We start from the raw sequence: 23,018 nt of genomic DNA, 5'->3' as shown, positions 1-23,018 counted from the left end.
TGACACGACTCTGGATATTCCAGAGTATAAATCTGGGTGTCTTTTTAAGACACCATCTGGCTAAAAAAAAAAAAAGAGGGCTCTGTTTGGATTATGGGAGGAAAGACTCTGGAGCCGACAACTTCCCTCAGGGCTATTCTTTCCAAATAGTCCCTGGTCTGTGTTAAATGACTGCTGGACAATCTGTGTGTGTTCTGTGTTCTGTGTGATTTGTTTGTCTGTTATGTTTAAGAACAATGATCAAATTTGGGAATTGGTTATTTCAATACTGAACTCCAGCTGGAGAAAACATTTGATTAGGAATTTTACGATGATTCTAAATTTAGGAAATGCCTTTGCATGCCAGATTTGTTCTGAGTATTCTTTTGGGCAGTTTTAAAATTGTGGGAAATAATTTTACTGTTGCTTATGCAGACTAGAATTAGTTATCTTTAAGTATAACATCTTAAAAGAAAAATATCTTGTTAAAGAAGTTCTGTTAACTTGCCTGAAAGGGGTCATGTGCATCTAATTTAGCAAAAAGGATCCAACTTTTCTGAAAGTTTCAACTCTGGCCAAGTTGGAGTTTAGGAGGAGTTCATTGGGAATAATGGCCATATGAGGCCAAAGGAAGAAAAAGAAAAACTATGCTGTTTCATTATTTGAAATATGATAGGAAAAGCAGTTTTATATTATTGGGAATTTAAAGCTGTATTTTGGTTCAGAGTTTGTTACCTATATTATAACATTGTAAGTTATGCTTTAAATCCAGCTCTGCTGGACATGTGGGTTTTATGGAATCTTCCCCACCCATCCCCTCACTGATTTCTGCTACTTTAAATGTTGGGTGGGGTAGGGATCTTTTGTCTTCAAAGGTAAAGATTTAAACTTGCCCCCACTGCTGTTACTTCAGCTATTGGAGCATCTAGTTAACTTGGAGTGAAGTTTAGTTCAACTTTCCTCCCCCCCCCCTTCTCTTGGGAGGTGGAGTGGGGGGAAGGGTTGCCACAAGGAATCCTCTCCTCCCCTCTCCCTTTAAACTGTTCCAGACTTTTTTTTTTTTTTTTTTAAGATGTAGCTACCTGGTTCTTGGCTAAAAGCAGCAAATTGATTTGTATAAATATAAGATTATGGTAAATATCTGTAGGATTTGTTATTGGAGGTAAAATTTCTTGGGTTTGTAGTTAATATGTCACTGCATTTTTTTTCCTCCTGTGGCTGATTTCTATAATCAGAGCAATGGTTAATAAGAAATTGTTAATGCAATTTGCTGTTTCCAGTTTGTTTACCTGTAATCATTATACCCTAAATACTTGAGCAAATAAGTATTTAGTCTGATCATCTATTGGTTACTAGATATTGTGTTTGGATATTCAAGTTTTTTTAAGGTTCATAACTAATGAGAGGCCATATCTTGTAGCAGTCCTTGTGGACCAGTCTTTCTATCTCAGACTGTTCTAACCTTTCTTTGTTAGATTTGTTTTTATTTCTAGATTTGGTCAAATTACAGTTATATTGACTTGCTTCTGCGACCTAGATCAAGCTTTGATTGTCAGCATGCCACACTACACCCATCCCCCTCCATGGACTGAGCATCTCCACCCATCTTCAGCAGGAAGCAGCTTTTGAGAAAAACCATTGCCCCTTCTCCTGAAATAATATGCATATGTATATGATTTATATGTGGGATATTATTTGATAATTCCTTTCCGAGGAAAAAAAAGGGGGAGGAAGAAATAGGAAATTGGGGAAATTGGTCTATTTTCTTAGGCACTTCTGCCCTATCCCCTATCTTACTAGTTCAGATTTAGTTGGAAGTCCTTTAAATAGTCCTTTTCATTTTTTTACTCCTTGCTTAAATTTACTGGACTATGATTTGTTGCTTGTGCTTTAACTTTGAATTCTCTTATTCTGTTGGAATTGCCCTGGCAGACTCAATTTTTGGTATTATTTTTTAGAAACAACCAGAAATCGGGTACCTGTTTTGGGACTGGCAGTCTCTCTGATCTGTTTCTCTATTTCTGTTACCCCAGATCCTTAATTAGTATTTCAGCGTGCTTAAAAGGACCTTGTAGTTGATATCGGGCCTCTAAAAGTTTGGGGTTTGCCTGCCTTGGTCTAACTGTGCATAATCTGCTCAGAAATCTGATCCTTTCGGCAGCCCTATCTATTCCTCTGGGAGGGGACAGGTGGAGCTACTCCAAGCCCACCCTTCTCCCCCTGGAACGGATTGCCCCTCTGAATGGGCAGCATAACTGTCTTGAGCCCTGCTTCTCTGTAAGCAGAGGCCGAGTCATGCACAAATGACCACAGACCTAACTCACAGTGAATTGTCCATATGCTCCCCAACTGCAGAGGATCTGACAGGATTGTAACAAGGAACTTTGTTAACTCTGGGGTTATCAGGGAGAGACATGACCTTGCCATAAGTCCTTGCATTGTTCTGGCTTTATTTTGATTTTTATTTGGTCTATTTACTTCACATAGGGTTGGTCAAAATTATGGTGCCAAGACCTTAGAGGAAGGTAATTCAAAGATTTGAATAATTAGAAGAGAATGTGGAATATTGGCCCACAGTTCCCTTTTAGTGTCCTGATCCAGTTTCCCTAATTGTCCTATTTAATTACTCTGCCTCAGGTTATAAACTTTCCTTCTTCATGTTTGATGAGATATAATAATTCCCTCTTAAATGGTTGATGAGATAAAGGTGTTATGTCTTTAGGCTATAATCATTCCTTCTTAATGTTTGACAGGATAAAGATCTCTCCATTTTAGACATCATTAGAATATCAGTAACCTCTCCAGTACCTCCCTCCATTGTGTCATCCTAGGTGTCTCCCTCCATTAGGTTATTCCCATCCAGGTACCTCTTATGTCTTTGTTCTTGTTACCTTATAAAAATCTTGCTGTCCCAATACTCAGTGCTGGATTCTTTGAGACGATAATCTCGTTCAGTCCTGGGACTAACCATGGATCCATTTGGTCCCAGTAAATCTCTCCATTTAATAAACTATTAAATTGTTCTCTAATCTCTGTCTTGTTCAGTTTCTCCAGCATTACATTTTGAGGGCCCAAATTTAATTTCTGCAACTTCCTCTGTATATCTGGACAGATTGTTTAATATTAACATCTCCCCAGGAAAGATTAAGGCATTCACCTTGGACCCCTCAAAAAGCTGGGTGGGGTCCTTAGAGTAATGGCCAGGCTTTTCCTTAGTCTGGGAGAGATTTGACAATTGAAAGGAACACCTCTGCTCTGAGTGTCTCTTCCTGAGAGTCTGCTGCTTCTCTCAGGGGGCAGACATTATGATCAGTATCCTGAGGAGAAGAAAAAGTGGTCCCACTCCTTGTATCAGAGGGATTGAGGAGTGGGGGCTGGGAAGTCTCAGGATCTGGTTCAGGTGAGGGAAATAAAAGTTAAAGAAATATTGTGGGACATAAAGTCCTATTCTGCAAAAGATTCAGAAGCCTCCTGATAAGGATTGCATAGGGGTGCAGAGAAAGGATCCTGTGTCCTTAGAGGAGCAGGAAGGAGGGAGTTTGATTTTCTTCTAGCAAATTTAAGCAATATCCTGCAGTGCTGTTTTAATTTAAGCTTTTTACTTTTGAGGTCTTTTAAGCTGAATTTGCCTCTTTTTTTAAGAGACTGCCTAAGGAAGAATCCTTAGGGATAAAGGCAGATTGTCCCATTTTGCCACAAGCCTTAGATTTCCCCAATTCTATAGTGCCTCATCCTTCTCTTAGGTATCCTTAGAGAGGGAGAGGTGACAAAACATTCCCTGATTAAGGGACCTTATCAGATAACACAGGAATTCCAGTCTGAGCGTCCCCATATAGAGAATTTGGCTGAGTGTGGGGCTCCCAATGACCCAAATTTTCCTGGGCATTTACGTGTCCTAATTATAGAATAGATAACCAACAAAAAAGGGCTTATCTTGGCCATATTCTAAGGGATCCTCGTATGGGCCACCAAATGATGGGGTGCAAGAATTGAGTGTAAAAGATCCCCTAACAGCAATGGGATCCCCTTGTCTGGTTGAGTAGGTTTTGTGAAAGAAATCACAAGCCCCAATAAACACAGACACAAGGTCTGTGGCAAAGAATGGGTTTTTTGCTAAGAAAGTATGGGCAAAGAATCTTGTTAGGATGATTTTTTCAAAATGGGTTTACACTGAGAAAGAATTATTTTTTATCAGTAGGCTAAATCCAGTAGGACAGGTCTTCATGATTAGGAATTAGCAAATATTGGTTAACAAATCCTTGATTATAGCTGGATTAGTCTTGGTGTCCTGGAGCTGGGGAACAGTTTGAGCCATTCAGTAGAGGACTTTGATTATGCCCCAGGCTGAGATTTCCAATTGAATGAGATTACTTATCTGGGATTTTTCTGCAAAACATGTGTCCCTCCCAGAATTTGAGAGTCAGGAGCACCCTTCCCGCCAAAGGGAACACAATTTACATCCTTATGAAAGTGGAAGAGTGACAGAAAAGAATTTCTACAAATGTTAATTTATTTTTATTTTTAAAAAACCTTACTGATATGTTTCATTTTAACACATCAGAAACTTCCCAACAAACCTTGAAACCTCCCACAGAGTAAATTCTGTGGAAAACAATTTACTGAGTGATAAAGAATGTGCCCTTTAGCTTTAACAATATAGTTTGGACATTGACCATTGTTCTTTATTAGAGGTTTTCCCCCCTCATTGTTCATTTTAATTATAAACAATGTAAGTAGCCCTATATATAGGTTGTAATGTAATTATGAACATTGTAAGTAACCACTTATATAAGTTGCTTTTGTTCTGATTTCTTTACCTTGCATTTTACCTAGAGAGGATAGTGAAAATTTTTAGAAAATATGTCTCTAGACTAAGAAATAAAAGGTCTTGGAAAGACTTACATGACCTGATGCTGAGTTCAGTGAGCAGAACCAGCAGAACATTGTACATGGTAAGAGCAAGACTGTTATGACTGAATTAGCTCTTTCCAGCAATAGTGAGTGATCCAAGAAAATTCCAGTAGATAGAATGGAAAATGCCACCTGCATCCAGAGAAAAAATTATGGAAACTGAATGCATTTCGAAGCATACTATTTTCACCTTTTTCTTTTTTTTTTTTTTTTTTTTTGTGGTTTTTCCCTTTTGCTTTGATTTTTCTATCACATGCTTAATATGGAAATATGTTTAAAATGATTGTACGTGTATAACCTTTTTTAGATTACTTGCAGTCTGGGAAAAAAGGAAGGGAGAAAAAAATTGGAACTCAAAATCTTACAAAAGTGAATGTTGACAACTCTCTTTACCATGTGTAATTGGCAAAAATAAAAGACTTAAGTGGGGAGGGGAGTGAAGAAATAAAAGGCATGTGGACTACTCAGAAACTTTGCACCTCTGTAAGATTGTAAAATGTCTAAAATGGATAAGACTTTTATCCTATCAAACATTAAGAGGGAATGGTTATAACCTGAGGCAGAGTAACTGAATGGGATAATTAGGGAAACTGGGTCAGGACATTAAAAGGGAACTGTAGCACAACTGTGCTAGAGAGTGAGAAAAGCAGCAATTGTGAACACAATTGAAAAATTCATAAACGTTTTCTTTATGAAAAGAGCTGACATGGCTAGCACCACACAGCATCACACAAACATAGTATAGTCCATTTCATAACAGGAAATTATATACCAGTGTCAGATTCATTTCTGAATCTACTGTGTACAGAGCACTGATATCTTAGTTGAAAATCAACAAAACTATAAAAAAGAATAAAGATGGAAAAAATGTCATGTACTTAATAACAGTTCCAGTGTGATCTATTCAAATAAGTTATTGATTCTGGAAAGTGGGATGTAAATAAAGCAAAAACCATTGTTGTAAACTATTGTTTCTTACAAAAAGTTTACCCAATGTCAAGAAATTACTGAAATCTCTCACCCTTTCTCTCTTTTCATGTATCTAACAATGCTCCTAGGTCAGGTTTTTGCCTGGATTATAACAGTAACCTTCTGGTGGTACTCTTGGCTTCCATTCTCTCTGTCCTTCAATCTGTGCTCCACACAGTTGCTAAAATAATTTTCCTCAGTTTTGACCATATCACTCCTGATCAAGACTATTTCTCTTTTCTTCTCAATAGCTCTTTCTCATATAGAGATTATCCCCAAATTCTTGGAGTAATTGTAGACACACACACACACACACACACACACACACACGTTGCAAAAAAAATATAAGATTCCTTTTCCTATTTTTGCAAAGAACTCATGTAATGTAGAGGGCTGAAACTATTGAGTCAATGCACTGAGGTCAGGACTGCCAAGCACTTGAGGCTAACTACTGATTGGACAGTACTCCACAGGGGTCCTCAAACTATGGCCTGAGGGCCAGATGCAGCAGCTGAGGATGTTTATCCCCCCCTCACCCAGGGCTATGAAGTTTCTTTATTTAAAGACCCACAAAACAAAGTTTTCGTTTTTTACTATAGTCCTGCCCTCCAACAGTCTGAGGGACAGTGAACTGACCCCCTATTTTAAAAGTTTGAGGACCCCTGCATACGCATATGGTTGGAAAATGGTCCTTCCCACTATCCCGTGCTGGCTCAGTAATTGGTGTATACAGAGGATTATAGGAGGGACTAGGGGATGGAGTAAGACTAGCCAGGGTCACTCTTTTCAGTGGATGAGTAAGAAGGTCGGGTGGATGAGTAAGAAGGTCGTTTTGGAGATTCTCTTCCATCTCCTTCACTTCTACCCCTAAAAATCAAGAATAAAGACTAAGGACTTTTGCTAATCCTGATTCCAGCTGATTCTGAGGTGTTCTGGGTGCTAGCGGGGTTGTCACAATGTAATATTAAAATTAATTGTTCTTTGATATAATTCTCTTGAAATTCCATCTGAAACACCCTTTGTTGAATTCATTCTTATGAGATTGGGTTTCTTTCATTTTGGCTAATTTTTTGTAAATATTCAACCATTTCTAAGTTACCAATTTTGTGCTACAGGTTAATTGAGGAAGTTGGTTTCTAATAGTTTGTTTTATTTCATCTTCACTTGTCTAAAATTCTTCTTTATATTTTGTCAGCTATCAGTATAAACTGGCAATTTGGTCTCCTCCCTTAAATTAGCTAGCTGTTTATCTACTTTTTTAGTTTCCTTACTCTACTCCAGTCCTAATCAAAATTAAAAAATCCAAATCTCATTTGTTTCATTGGGATGGGGGGGAGGGGTGTGTGTAGCATTTCCAATTTGTAATTTGATTTTCAGAATTTCTGCTTTAGTGATTTATCACACTGTATTTCTCATTTTTGTTCATGACAATGCATAGAAATGAACATTTTTCCTAGGGATGCTTTGACTCAATCTCCAAATTTTTAGTATATTCTTACTGTTGTCATTTACTTTGAAATGATCTATTTCACTGATTTATTCTTAGATCCACCTGTATTTAAAACTGCCCAATTAGTAATATTTTCTTTAAAGACACTGTATTGAAAATTTTTTTTAATGTATATAAAGGATATATTCAGTATTTCTGCTTTCTGCAAATATTTATGAGGTTTCATGGTCAGTTTGTAAGTGTGTCATACACAGTTCAGAAATATGTGTAGTTAATTCTGCTTTACATTTATACACATTTCAAAAAAATGTACCATACCATGCAAAATTTTGCAATGAAAACCAGAGCTTATGGGGGAAATGAGATTAGAGGCATAATGCTCAAAAATTTCATCTGTGACATAAACACACACACAAATATAGTAAATTAATAAAATGGCACTTCCATTTTATTCATGTTAAATAAATATGCAAAATTATACATATTTAAAAAAAAAGTAATAAAAATGGTAGCTGTCCCCTAGCCTTCTGTAAAATAAGTTGGGGAAGTGAAATCTCCAAGTTTTGAGGTGTGAGAAGGAGGCTTCCTGAGATTCAGAATAGACCTCTTCTAAGGTTCAGATATATAAGAGATATATAAGAAAGACGACACTTTACTTTGAAAAGGATCTGACACATGCTTGTGGAAATGGGCACTGGAAGAGCTGCTGCTTTTGAATGATTATGAAGTGTTATGTGCAGTTTTGTATATGTGCTTCTCTTAAAAGAAATTAAGAAGCACACTTGAAATTCATATTGTGCTCAAAATGTTCATTTTCAAAAAAATTCATGTTTTTAAAACATGAATTATAAACACCAGCTCTGAAGTCAGGAGGACCTGAGTTCAAATCTGCCCTCAGTTACTTCACACTTCCTAGTTGTGTGACCCTGGACAATGTTATACTATTTAGTTCATGTATGTTAGGTATTGATATTGTTTATGTAAGCAAAATATAGTTTCCTGGTTTTATTCATGTCAGTTTTTACTCTTTTCTTGTTTGAGATCATGATTGCTATTCCTGTGTAGTAGGAACAGTATCTTGAAGCCTTGACGTAGATAGACTAGTCTATAGTTTTTCAGTGTCTTCCAGATTTCATTGGCTTAGTGAACTAAAGCTTGGGCAATTGGTATAGATTTTTTATTACCTAAGAACAAAAACAGGCAGGACACAAGGGAATGGAACTCTTTCTACAAGCTTTGGACTGAAGACTGGCAGAGGGGACCTGCAGCAAAATTCTGTTCAACTGAGTCATCTGTAGTCCCAGTTCATTCTGAGCTTTCACATTCTTGTGTCTTTTTTTTCCCAGCTCCTTGTGACTTATATTAATCTCTCCTGTTACTTGGTCTTCCAGTTTCTTTATATTTATAAATTCACATCCTTCTCTTTAAAACAAATTTATTCTTATGAGATTTTTTTTTTTGGCTTATTCTTTGTATATTTTTTGTAGATATTCAACCATTTCTAAGGTACCAGTTTTATGCTACAGGTTAATCGAAGAAGATAGTTTCTAATAGTTTGTTTCATTGGTTGTTAAAACACAATGCCATTTCCCTTCCTTATTGGAATTGTTTTTTTTTATGTCTTCACAGTTTCATTCTTAAGCATCTCCTATCCCTTCTGGCCTAATTTGCCCCATAGGGTTCAGGAGTTTTAAATCTGCTTTATTTAAAAAACAAAACAAAACAAAACAACTTTATTCATCTATTTGTTTACATGCCATTAATATCTATCCTCACTTCCCCTTCCTCCAGTTGAACAAATTTTTAAAATATGCAAAACAAATACATTGGCCATATTTTTAAAATATGTCTTATTCTCCATATATTACCTCTCTGGCAGGGTGGTGTATAAAATTTTGTAGATAGGCAGATTTAGGCTTGATGTAAGTATGAAATTATTACTAATAAATATTATCTAAAGCTGGAATGGGCTGCATGTCTTAGGACGTATGTGACTTGGTTCTCTTTTACATGAAGTCTTGAAATACAGACTTTAGTTGAAGATATTATAGAGGATATATTCAAGTGTGGATTGGATAATCTAAAAACATTAACAGGTGAATTATGAGTCCTTTTCATCTCAATATTAAGTGATTGTCTGGGAGTAATGATTGCTTATTATTCATAGTTCAACAATTATATTTTTAAAAAAACTTTATATATATCTAATGCTCAACTAAAATTCAATTGTGTGGTTTTTTTTTCTCTTTTATTTATATAAACAAACAGTTACATAATGTGTTGAAATCTTCTTCCCCCAGACTTTTCCTTGTTTTTCTGAGCAAAAAGCTTGAGAAGAAAGAATAAAATAGAAGATTTTCTGAAGGGAAAAAACAATCCAGTCCCCTTATTTTACTAGAGAGATGACAGATTTAGAGAGGTTACAAATTGGCCAAGGTCACTTAGCTAGTTAAGTAGTGAGGTCACCTTTTCTACTGGCCAATCCAGTGCTCTTTTCCATTGTATAATGCTTACCTTTCTATATAGCTTTTGACACTATTGGTCATCTTCTTAATATTTTCTTTAGAGTTTCTGAACATTATTTCTCTCTCTCTCTCTCTCTCTCTCTCTCTCTCTCTCTCTCTCTCTCTCTTTTTTTTTTTTACTATTTATCCATCCTTTTCAAGTTTTCTTAGGTAGATCTTCATTTTAATCTAGCTAAATATGGGTATCTCATAGGCCCCTGTCCTTTATCTCCTGTATTCACTTTCCCTCTCCTTTCCTCCTTCACCCTCCCCTTTTCTTCTATACTATTTTATTTTATCAGGTTCCATGGATTCAATTATCTTTATTTTGATGATTATCTAATTATCTGACTTTAATTTTTTTTTTTTGATGACTTCTACTCTCACATCTTCAACTACTTATTTGATATGATCCTTGACTTCTCATTTTTCACCTCCATTCAATCTGTTGCGAAGGCAAATCAATTTAGCTTTGTTAATATCTTTTTGTATATGTTCCTTTTTCTCTGACACTGTCAGAGGATGAGATACAGGTCTTCATCACCTCACACCTGGATTATTTTAATAACCTACTGGTTGGTCAGCCTACTTACAAGTACCTTCCTATTTTAGTCCCTCAGGTGATCTTCCTAAAGTTCAAGTATGACAATTACTCTCCACCCCCTATCTACCAATAAACTTCCCTATTACAGTAAACTCAATGGCTCTCTTTCATGTCTAGAATCAAATATGAAATGTTCTGATGTTCCAAGCCCATCATAAACTATCCTCTTATATCTTATTCCCTTTTACATAATTCAGCAAACCAGTTACACAGGATTCCTTTTTGCTCCTTACACAAGACACTACTGACTCCAGACATTTTCACTGATTGCCTCTCCCACCCCCACCCCCCACCCCCCACCAGCCCCCCTTGAAATGCCCTTCCTTTACCTCTTGGCTTCCATGGCTTCTTTCAAATCCCAGTTAAAATCTTATCTTCTAAAGCAGTGTTTCCTAATCCCCCTTAGTTCTAGCAATCTTCTCTCTGTTGATTATCTCCAGTTTATCCTGCCTATAGCTTGTTTGTGACTGTGTTTGCATTAAACTATGAGGTTCTTAAAGATAGGAACTATTTTTATATCTCATTGCCTTGCACAATGCCTGGCACACAGGAGACACTAAATAAATGTTATGACTGATACAGTAAGTAAAGACAAGTAAAGAAATGGTAGTAAAAGAAATCTGCAAGATGTGGAATGAAAGTTTTAGTGGCAATAGTGAATATGTGGTCATGGGAATTTGTATTGTGTAGGTGTGTGGTGATTAGAAGAGAGAATTTATGTAATGAGAATGATTTTTATAAAATTGTCTAAATTTTAATCCAGAAGTTCTATTTTTGGTGGGAGTGGGGATGGTGAAAGGAAAGGTACACAAAGAGATCCTCCCATTAATCATATGGATTTTCACTTTGTGATAATTTAAAAAATTTGTTTAATTAAAGCTTGTAAGCATTTTGTCCATGGCTTTCAGTAACTTTATTGCATGAAATAGCTTGTTAGAACATTAACTAATTTTCTTTTTCTCCCCTTCTAGAATCTAGCTGGGCAAAAAAGACAAAGGAGACATGAACTTCTGCAGTCAAGCTTCCTGACAAGAAGTTGTTATATAGGACAGAGCTAACAGGAACTACTGAGCAAAATTTCTGATAGCTGTAGCTGTCTTCATTATTGGCAAGTGGAATTTGCCATCTACAACCAGATTCCTATTGTATTCTTTCAAGTTGAAGATAAGATCAACTTCCACAAATCAGACCTCATCTAAAACAAAGGGATATTTTTCTGCTCTTTTGTGAAAAGCAAGGAAGTTACAATGTCGAAAAAACAAAATCAAAAGGGTAAGATTGCATGTGGATATAACTTGTTAGAGTACATTTATGGATTATATGAAATTCTGTAACTATTCAGAAATTACTCTATTTGTTATTGCTTTTTATTTTAGTAATTGTGCTTATATAGTTCTATGATTTCATTTTTCTACTATTATTGCTATGATTTTAGCAGAATAAGAACTACTTGTTAGCTTTCTCTGTGAAAACCAGGCCATAGTTCTTTATTTACTAATTGCCTGAAAATTATTGATTAGAATCTAAGAAAATAAGAAAAAGAAAAAAAAAAACTTTATACTGCTAAAATTGTTTCAGATTAGATAAGAAGAAAATGACAGTGTATACATTAAATTATATAGTGATTTATTTGAAGTTTATTTTTTTATTTATTCAGCATTTGAGTATCTAGTATTATTTATAAGATATCACGCAAAGTTTAATTTGGGGCATTGCTTTACATCCAGATCTTTTGTGTTTGTAAGAAAGAATCTTCTTTAAATATTAAATTTCTTATTTTCCACTTCATTTTAATTTTTTTTCCAAAAAATTGCATTTGTTTTTGAAGAAATCTAACATATAAAATCTACTTTTTTGGTAATAATAGAAATGACCAAAAAAAAAAAAACAACCTGATTTATCTTTTGGTTTTTCTTTGGTCATCAATAATTCAATTTTTTTTTGGTCAGTTTTTCTAGAAGCACTATGCAAGATGCTTTTCCTCCTGCAAGTGGAAAAATGCCTTGTGCAGTATTTCCCAGAAGAAAAAAAACCAATGTATTTAGTGGTTTTCTTTTTAAATTAAACATCCTATTTCTTCACATTTTACTTTGCATTTAAAAAATATTAGTTATTGAGAGATCCTGTCAGCAGCATTGAGTGTTTGAAAAAATCTTATTAATGCCCTTTGTAGTAATTTCCCACTCATTTCTAAATATTAACCTTCCCTCCTCCTTTAAATAGTAAGACATCCTCTAATAAAAATTAAAAAGAAAAGAGGAAGAAAAAGCAATCAGCAAAACCAATCAGCTCACCACTTGTATTTGACAGTATATGAAATAGTTTTTATGTGCATTTACAGTGAAAAGAAGATTTCTCTGATTGTGCTTACTTTGTTCACTATCAATTCATATAAACCCCTCATATATCACTAATTTCTTCATATTCAGTTTGTTATAGTGCAGTGATAGTCTATCCTAATTGTATACCACAGTTTGCTTTGCCATTCCTTAGATGATGGGCATACACTTTGTTTCTTACTCTTTGCTACAATAAAAAAGGAGAAACACTGAGTAGGAATCCATTATTTTCTATATAGCAATATTGTAAAGAATACCTATGAGGAAAGCCTTAGTTGCCTTACTACTGATCTGGATAGTCAGATAGATTCAAGTTGATTTTTTTATTTACTCAATGTTTGTTTTCTATACTTGGCTAGTTCACTTTTACTGGGATGTTTACTAGCATATTAGTTAGAAATGAACAGGAATTATATATCTGCCTTGTATAAACTTTAGGATAGAACAAACAAGTCTATACATAGAAATCATTTTAATGCATTATCTAGAGAACCAAAAAATATGATATTCCTTAAACACTTTAAAGTCTCCCTTATCTCATTAGGTATATTTTCTCTCTCCATTGCCACAAAGTATTCCTTTTCATACTCTATGATTATTATCCCTGACTTCCAAAAAAAAGATCATATTTATCAGCTCTCTGCCTTCCTGTAGGTCTTTAAACATTTTGTTGGTACCCATGCAGAGTGTCCCATTTTCTTTTCTAAACATAGGTTTCCTGAATGATATTCCTTACTGCATATATTAAATTTAAATAATTTTTAATTTGCCACAGCTTTTATGTTTTTGTATTGCCCCATTGCTCTTTGGGTCACCAACTATTTAAATTCTTCAAAGATTATGTTGTCCATTATTGGTAACCATCCAGCCCCACTGGGAGAATTCTGGTGTTAAAAGACATTGTTTTGTTGGGATCATTTAAAAACATTACATGAGCTTCCAAATGGAACTCAGTCCACTTTCTTCCTCCTTTTTAATTCTGGGTTTGACTCATTGTCCATCTTCATTGCCTGTCCAAGATCTATGTGGTGATAGACTAATTTATTGGAAAGAGTATGATAATGGGGCAGCTAGGTGGCTAGGTGTCTCAGTGGATAGAGCATCATCCCTGAAGTCAGGAGGACCTGAGTTCAAATCTATCCTCAGACACTTAACATTTCCTAGCTGTGTGACCATGGGCAAGTCATTTAACCCCAATTGCCTCAAAAAAAAGGAAAAGGAGAATATGATTAAATATATAAAATATCACAATCTTGGTTTCCCAGCCCACTTATATAATTAATATTATAAGCATTTATATAATGAAGAAATTACTCTGTTGCTTCAGATTCTTTGAGGAGTATATCAAAGCTACAATTATTTAACAAGTACTTTGTCACGTATCCCACTTACATAATTATAATAATAATAAGATAATAATCTATAATGATTTAATCTCTCTTTTCCCCAAGATTTTTAAATTTCCACTGGTATGTAGTGTTATAAAACAGATAAAAACTTTGAAATTGATTCTTGCATAGATTGGGGCATACCTTGTTATTTGTTTAGAAGCCCTAGGTCATGGGTCATAATTAAAAAAAAAAAAACCAATTATGTGAATCAGTTCTACATTTTGATAGATTGGAATACTTTTTGTCCCCATATAATCACATGTACTCCATTTGCTTTTTCCTTAGAATAGGCAAGAGGAAAGCTCAAAACTGTAATACTTTATTGGGTAGAGTACTGTGTTTTAGTGGTAGATGTCATGAATGCAAGTTTATAAAAAGTTTCAGAGTTAGAAAAGACTTCATTTGCCATTTGATCCAGTCCATACCTAAAAAATTCACTTATTGCAACATACCCAGAAAGTGGTCATCCATTCTTTGCTTTGAAGACCTTCAGTGAGGGATAACCCACAACTCCCGTATAACTCATTCTATTTTTGCTTACCTCTAATTATTAGTAGGTTCATCCTCACATCAAGTCTAAATTTGGAAACTAAAATCCAAAGATTGCTGTCTCTGGAATTAGAGAATCTTGTATTCAAACCACATCTCTTACATTTCCATCTGTGTGACCTTGAGCAAGTCACACTCTTCCTGAATCATAGTTTCCTCATCTATACCTTTTAAGTTCTTTTCCTACTCTAGATGCATGAACTTATAACCATTCTTTCACTTGACAAGCCTTCATATAATTTGAAAGCAAATGTTTCAGTGAGTCTTTTTTCCTCCAGGTTAAGCATTCCCAGGGTTCTTCCACCCATTCTTTTATTAACATGGATTCAAGGCCCCTCTATATCCTAGTTGTTCTTCTCTGGATCCTCTAAATTATGAACTTACTCCTTAAACAGCAGTATTCAGAATTAAATGTAGTCTTCCAGTTATGATTTGATTGTGGCAAAGTACAGAGGAACTATCATTTCTTATTTCTTAAATAAGGCTGTACAATACAGTCTGACTGCATTCATTATTTTTGACTACTTCATATTCCACTGCTGACTCATATAGAATTTGCAGCCCACTAAAATTCCCCATATCTTTTTCAGACAAACTTATCATCTAATTTCTCTCATGCTATCCTTATCAAGTTTATTTTTTTAAACCTAAATTTAAATTTATCTGAATTAAATTTTATTTTATTAGGTTCAACTCAGAGCTGTAGCCTGATCTTTTTAGATCTTGATTTTGTCATTGAGTATGCTATCTCTTCTATCTTTTTTTTGCAGTCTGCAAGTGTAATGCGTATACCAGCTAAACCTTTATTCAAAACATTGACAGAAATATTAGACAATGTAGGGCAAAGCAGAAACAATCCACTAAAGAGCTGCTGAGTTGACATTGAATGATTAACATCTACTTTTTGGGCCTAGTTATCCAGTTTTGAATCCTGCTACTTATTGATAAGTTATCAGTAATTGCAACATAAGAGTTGTATGCAATAGGAAAATATAGAGGGAAACAAGAGGTGCATAAATACCACAAATTATCAGGAAATATTAGTTAAATAGAACATGAAAGTCTCTTGTGGATGTCAGCAGTCATGAGAATTGCAGGGAATAAGTGATAGTAGAGAACTAGGCAGAGAGCTTTATAACTCTGTTAAATGACCATTGAAATTAGATGGAGCAAAAGGGGTGAGGTTCCTTGTTTCATGTGGCCCTTGACATTGGTGATCCTTCCTTTCATTTGTACAATGAGTAAATTACTGCTGTATGTACACAACTGTTTTCAGGTGTTCCTTCAGCTAATAAAAATTTAAAGTAGCAAATCAAATTTTCTATTCAGTTCTGGTCTTTTCATCACAAATGATTAAAGGGTCTTCTATTTTATTGAATGTCTATCTTTTTCCCTGAATAATTAAACAACTCTTGGTTGTAATCCTAGAACGATCATTCTCTAGATTATCATTTCCCAAACCCTCCAATCCTTTAATATAGAAGCTCCTAAATTTTGTGTTATCCTAACTTGGTGCCATCATATTTGAAGTATTTCTTTCTTGATGCTTGCAGTATTTTTCTTCTTGACCTGGAAGTTATAGAATTTGGCTGTAATATTCCTGGAAGTTTTCATTTTAGGATCTCTTTCAGGAAGTAATTGATGGATTCTTTTGATATCTGCTTTATCCTCTGGTTCTAGGATATCAGGACAGTTTTCCTTGATAATTTCTCGAAAGATGTCCAGGCTCCTTTTTTTGATCATGGCTTTCAGGTGGACCAATAATTTTTAAGTCATTTCTTTTGGATCTTAGTTGTTTTTCCAATGAGATATTTCTATTTTTTCATTCTTTTGGATTTATTTTATTGTATCTTGATTTCTCATAGTCATTAGCTTCCATTTGCCGAATTCTAATTTTTAAGGAATTATTTTCCTCTATGAGCTTTTATACTTCCTTTCCCATTTGATCAATTTTGCTTTTTAAGGCATTCTTTTCATTAGCTTTTTGCATTTCTTTTTGTATCATTCTCATTTCTCTTCACAATTTTTTCTCTTCCTCTCTTAAACTTGATTTTCAAAATCCTTTTTGAGCTTCTCCATGGCCTGAGACCAGTTCTTATTTATTCTTGAAGACTTTGGTGTATATATAGGAACTTTGACTTTTATTATCCTCTTCTGAGTGTTTTGACTTTCTTGTCACCCTAATAACTTTCTATAGTGAGAATCTTTTTTCAGTTGTTTGCTCGTTTCCCCAGTCTGTTTTTGACTTTTAGCTCTTTGTTAAAGTATAGTTCTGTTTCTATGGTGGAGGGCATAATCTTCCAATCTTCAGAGATTTTATGCAATTGTTTTCAAAGATTCTTCTAGGGGCCTAACCATAAGCCCTTTCTGCCCTGGAGCTATGAGGAGTGTCACCTCTATGGTTGTAAGTTCTAGTGTGCTAAAGCAACAGAAACCTTCCTTACTGCTAATAAAGAGACCTGTGTACTGAAGCCTCTGGACACTGTTGGTGCCACTGTTTAGTTTGCTGGTTTCCCAAGGCCCTCTCATCCTACTTGAAATAAGCTTTGTCTTACTGATTTTCCATGATTTCTTGAATGCCTCTGGGATAAGAGGTCTGGAAATAGCCAGTACTGCCACTGATTTAGAGGCCCCAAGGCCTGTTCCTGCTTTGCTGTCCCCAAGTCCAGGGCTGGAGCTACATTGGCACAGTTTCCTAGGATTTCCACCCTGATGTTACAGACCTCTGCTGACCTAAGTTGTCTTTGGCTTGGAAAATTGTTTTGTTCGTCTTTTTGTGTGTTCTAATGTCCTAAAATTTCTTTAGTATCATTAAAGGAATTTGGAGGATTTGAGAAGAGAACTCCTATTGAAGCGGAAAAGCTTCCCAGATGGGACCGTGAGAAACATAATCTTGAAGCTCTGTAGTTAGATGTTTGTTACTTCATGCCCTAAGGTTGATGGTATTTTTACACCCTAGATGTGCTGCCCTAAAAAACCTAAGACCTTGACAACTTGATAAATGTAAAGAAATACTGTCTTATTGCCGTCTGGGAATGGCACCCTTAGTGTGATAACCTTTGCCTTCTGTCTAGAATAGAAATTCCTTTTATTTCTATAAAATAAAAGGAGAGAAATAAAATAAAAGGGGAGAAGGGAATAAGACAAATGTATCAAGAAATATTTTGATGTCTCTTCTTTCTATAAATATGTGGCCCTGAGACCACTCATTCGTTGACTCCCCTGTTCTGGTGGAGTTCAGTCACTAGCTAGCAATAAACGCTCTAAAATTTTCATTATTTTGGCTGTACTGTATTTTCTCTCATCTGGGCACTTCACCATGATTCCCTGCCTTTACTGCGCCATCTTGGCTCCATCAACCATAGACATATTTCAGATTATTGAGGAAAATTGTCTTAATATCCTCAAATCACAGGATAAAATAGAAATTAAAAGAAGGCATTGATCCTCCTGAAATAGGTCTCAAAATGAAAACTTCTAGAAATATTATAGTCACATTTCAGAGCTCCTGGGTCAAAGAGAAAATATTGCAAACAATCAGAAAGAAATAATTCAAATACCATAAATAGCCACAGGTAGGATTACATAAGATTAGCAGTCTCCACATTAAAAGAGTGGAAGGCTTGAAATTTAATGTTCCAGAAGGCAAAGGTGCTAGGACTAAAATCAGAAATAACCAGTCCAGCAAAACTGAGTAAAATTCTTTGGGAGGAATAGTTATTTAATAAAATAAGAGGATTTTCAGACATTCCTGAATAGGACATCTGCTTTTTAAGTTTAAGACTCAAGAGAAGAATAATAAAGGTAAACATGAAAGAGAAATCATATGGGAATCAATAAGGTTAAAATGTTCCCATTCCTCTGTGGGAAAGTGATAATCATAATTCCTAAGAACTTTAATATTATTTGGGCAATTAGAAGGAATATACATAATTTGCAGGTGAGTTGATTATAATGGCATTATTTCAGAAAATAAAATTATGGGGTAAAAAAGAATGCACTGGGAGAAGGGGGAAAGAAGAGGAAGAATGGGGAAAATTGTCTCTCAAAAATAGCATGAAAAGAAGAGCTTTTAAAATAGAAGGGAATATGGGGAAGAAGGGAGCAATGCTTGAACCTTACTCATTAGATGGATCACAAGGGGAAAATGTACATACTCATTTATAAAAATCTTTGTTAATTCTAGGGAATTAGCAATAAGAGGGGAGAAGGGAATAAGACAAGGAGAGGGAAGGCTGTGATAGAAGGGAGGACAGATGGAAGGAGATAGTGGTCAGAAACAAAATAGACTTTTGAAGAGGAACAGGGTAAAAAAAGTGAATATAGGTATAGTTGACAGATATTAATGAGGTAGCAAAGTTTATGTTGAATGGCCTTTGTCTTCTCAAAATGAGATTGGGTTATTTCTGAGATTGAGAGATAATGATAGGACTCTAACCTTGAGAGTAGAAAAAGACTAGAAAAATTGTTCTGAGAAATATGCTAGGGAATCAATTAGATGAAAAAAGGACTACTGAATAATAACTTGGACCCATTTCATTCCACAGGTATTTATTGGGGTGCGTGTGTGTGTGTGTGTGTGTGTGTGTGTAATGCACCTTTCTGTAGGAAAAAATATATATAATTTTTAAAAAATTATTTTTGTGTGTGAGAGACAATTGGGGCAAAGTGACTTGCCCAGGGCCACATAGCTAAGAAGTATTAAAGTGTCTGAAGTCGGATTTGAACTTCAGGACTGGTACTCTATTCATTATACTCCTAGCTGCCTTTAGTACATAACTTTTAAATATAATTTAAATCAGGGAAATCCCAAGGGCAATGAAGCATGTTTTTATCTCCACATCTTAGATACATTTTTTTTTTTTTAATTTTAACTTTTTATTGACAGAACCCATGCTTGGGTAATCTTTTTTTACAACATTATCCCTCACACTTACTTCTGTTCCGACTTTATTCCCTTCCCCCAGGTGGCAAGCAGTCCTATACATGTTAAATATGCCACAGTATTTCCTAGATATAATATATGTATGCAGAACCGAACAGTTCTCTTATTGCACAGGAAGAATTGGATTCAGAAGGTAAAAATAACCCGGGGGGAAAAACAAAAATGCAGTTTACATTCATTTCCCAGTGTTCTTTCTTTGGGTATAGCTGCTTCTGTCCATCATTGATCAGTTGAAACTGAGTTAGGTCTTCTCTTTGTCAAAGAAATCCACTTCCATCAGAATACATCCTCATACAATATCGTAAGTGCTCATTTCACTTAGTATCAGTTCATGTAAGTTTCTCCAAGTTTCTCTGTATTCATCCTGCTGGTCATTTCTTACAGAATAATAATATCCCATAACATTCATATGCCATAATTTACCCAACCATTCTCCAATTGATGGGTATCCATTCGTTTTCCAGTTTCTAGCCACTACAAATAGGGCTGCCACAAACATTTTAGCACATACAAGCCCCTTTTCCTTCTTTAGTATCTCTTTGGGGTATAAGCCCAATAGTAGCACTGCTGGATCAAAGGGTTTGCACAGTTTGATAACTTTTTGATAGTTTCAAATTGCTTAGATACATTTTTTAATCTCTTGTGATGTGTATCATAATACATGGCCACAATACAGTACTTCTTCTGTATTTGGGAATTTTTATAATTTTGGGATAGTTTTGCCTTTTATATGTCAATTTAACAGAGTTCATAATTTCTTCATTGGGGACAAGAGTTCCAGATCCCATTTAAACTTTTAGAAATCCAAAAATTTTGATGGATTTTTTACAGCTTAAGGAAGATGCCCAGATTTTACAGGTTCACTTGGACATCTGACAACAGTTTTTGCTATAACCTTGAATGAAAAAATGAGCTTCATCAGTAAAAATGGCCTTTTTCCAATCTTGAGTCTTTTTTAAAATACCAGATTATAGTTCTATGAAGAAAAAAATTCTCTTATGGGCAAAAAGCACAAAGACTCTACATTACAACTTCAGAACATATTTATTTAGATATTATCATATCAGAACATGTTATTTAGTATCCTCGAAAGGTTACAACAACATTTCCCAAAAATAAAATAAAACATACTAGGATGCTTTAGGATCAATAAATGATTTGTGTTGATTTCAGTAAAGATCTACGAAGGTTTTGTTGTTTTAACAACCAGTAGCTTTAAATATCTTCTTTCTCTATCTTTCGGTTTGTGGGCTTAAGTATTTCCTTCCTGAAATAGCTGATGGAATTGAGAAAAATCTGAAAGGGAAGGAAGTAAATTTTTTTTATCTGTAAAGATCACTTCATATGTTGGAGAACTAATCTCAGACTGATGAAAAATGACACTGAGACAGAAGAGACTAGACATTAAAATCACTACCACTGCTTCCTCATTATTCTCTGGAGTCTATTACTGTGAAGGTTTTTTTTAAGTAGGCTAACTCTACTATGCAATCAGCAGTCACAGAGGAATTAATGCTAGAACCAGCAAATCCTTTTAAACAATGAGATCCTCAAGACTTCTTAGAGGTTAAATTTCTGCAATAGAAATCTTTTGGTGTGGCTAGACTGGGTAAGGTAGTATTTAATTGCTTGTCTGTGTCCTTAATAAAAACCCTGGCCCTTCCATCATGCTATAAGCACTGTGGGGGAAATGGGGAAGAGAATCATAATTCTGTATTATTGTTTGGTAAGAAATGACCAACAGGATCATTTCAGAAAGGCCTGGAGAGACTTACACGAACTTATGCTGAGTGAAACGAGCAGGGCCAGGAGATCATTATATACTTCAACAACAATACTATATGATGACCAATTCTGATGGAGCTGGCCATCCTCAGCAATGAGATGAACCAAATCAGTTCCAATGGAGCAATAATGAACTGAACCAGCTATGCCCAGTGAAAGAACTCTGGGAGATGACTAAGAACCATTACATTGAATTCCCAATCCCTTTATTTTTGCCCACCTGCATTTTTGATTTCCTTCACAGGTTAATTGTACAATATTTCAGAGTCCGATTCTTTTTGTACAGCAAAATAATGGTTTGGTGATGTATACTTATTGTGTATCTAATTTATATTTTAATATATTTAACATTTACTGGTCATCCTGCCATCTGGGGGAGGGGGTGGGGGGAAGGAAGGGAAAAATTGGAAAATTGGAAAAATTGGCAATTGTCAGTGCTGTAAAATTACCCATACATATAACCTGTAAATAAAAGATTATTAAAATTTTAAAAAAAGAAAAGAAAAAAGAATCATAATTCTGTCCTAGAGTTTGGAAAGTTCCCTGTGCAAATAATAATTTAAAATCTGTCCGAATAACATCCTACAAGGTATATCCAGGGAGACACTCAAAGGAGGAAGAGCAAAAGAAATAAATCAATCATCAGTAAAGAACATGTGCCAAATGAAAGCAAAATTAACAGTCAAAATCCCTTGAATGCCTGCATAACTGCTTTCATTGAATATCTTTTTTTAGAATAGCTTTTTATTTTTTAAAATAGATGCAAAGATTTTTTCAACATTCACCTTCACAAAACCTTGTGTTCCAAATTTTTCTCCCTCCCTTAGACAACAAGTAATCCAATATAGGTTTAACATGTGCAATATTTTGTTTTACATGTACAATCATTTTTTTCTTTTTCTTTTTTATTCATTTTAATATTTTTCCAGTTACATTTAAAACTTTTTTTTACATTTGTTTTTAAAACTCTGAGTTCAAGATCTTCTCCACTATTACCATATGCTTCAATCTGTATTCAGACATCAGACAATTGTGTATGGATAGGATTTTTCATCATAAGTCTTTCAGAGTAGTTGTAAATCATTGTACTGCTGAGAATAGCAAAATCATTCACAGCTGATCATCCCAGAACATTGCTATTACTTTGCACACCATACATTTCACTTTGCTTGAGTTCATGGAGGAATTTGCAGGTTTTTCTGAGAGCATCTTGCTCATTTTCCATAGAACAATAATATTCTATTATAATCACATACCACAATTTATTCAGCCATTCCTCAGATGAAGGGCATCTCCTCAATTTTCAGGTTTTTTTTCCTGAGAAGAGAGCTGCTCTAAATATTTTTGTACATATAGATTCTTTTCCTTTGGATTTATACTTAGTAGTGGTATGGTAGGTTAAAGGATATGCTTGATTTTATAGCACTTTGGGAATAGTCATATCTTTTGATTGGTATATGCTTCTTATTTTTTATAAATTTGACTCAGTTCCTCCTGTTTGAGAAATGAGGCTTTCTCAGAAAAAGTTGTCAAAATTATTTTTTTATAATTATTATTAACTATATTCCTCCCTACACTTAATCTGTTTTCTC

General features: G+C 34.9%; 1 protein-coding gene across 1 annotated transcript in view; it reads left to right on the top strand.

The window, feature by feature from the left end:
- Nucleotides 1-23,018, top strand: part of SPATS2 (spermatogenesis associated serine rich 2) — a 186,674-nt gene that overhangs the window by 64,544 nt on the left and 99,112 nt on the right. The window contains exon 2 of the mRNA XM_051961981.1: nucleotides 11,389-11,689. Coding sequence (XP_051817941.1) covers nucleotides 11,665-11,689 — 25 coding nt within the window. The 5' untranslated portion in view covers nucleotides 11,389-11,664. The remainder of the gene's footprint in view (nucleotides 1-11,388; nucleotides 11,690-23,018) is intronic.

Source organism: Antechinus flavipes, chromosome 5 (assembly GCF_016432865.1).
Source record: "Antechinus flavipes isolate AdamAnt ecotype Samford, QLD, Australia chromosome 5, AdamAnt_v2, whole genome shotgun sequence".
NCBI classification, from domain to species: Eukaryota; Metazoa; Chordata; class Mammalia; order Dasyuromorphia; family Dasyuridae; genus Antechinus; species Antechinus flavipes.
This window is presented reverse-complemented; position numbering and strand designations above follow the sequence as displayed.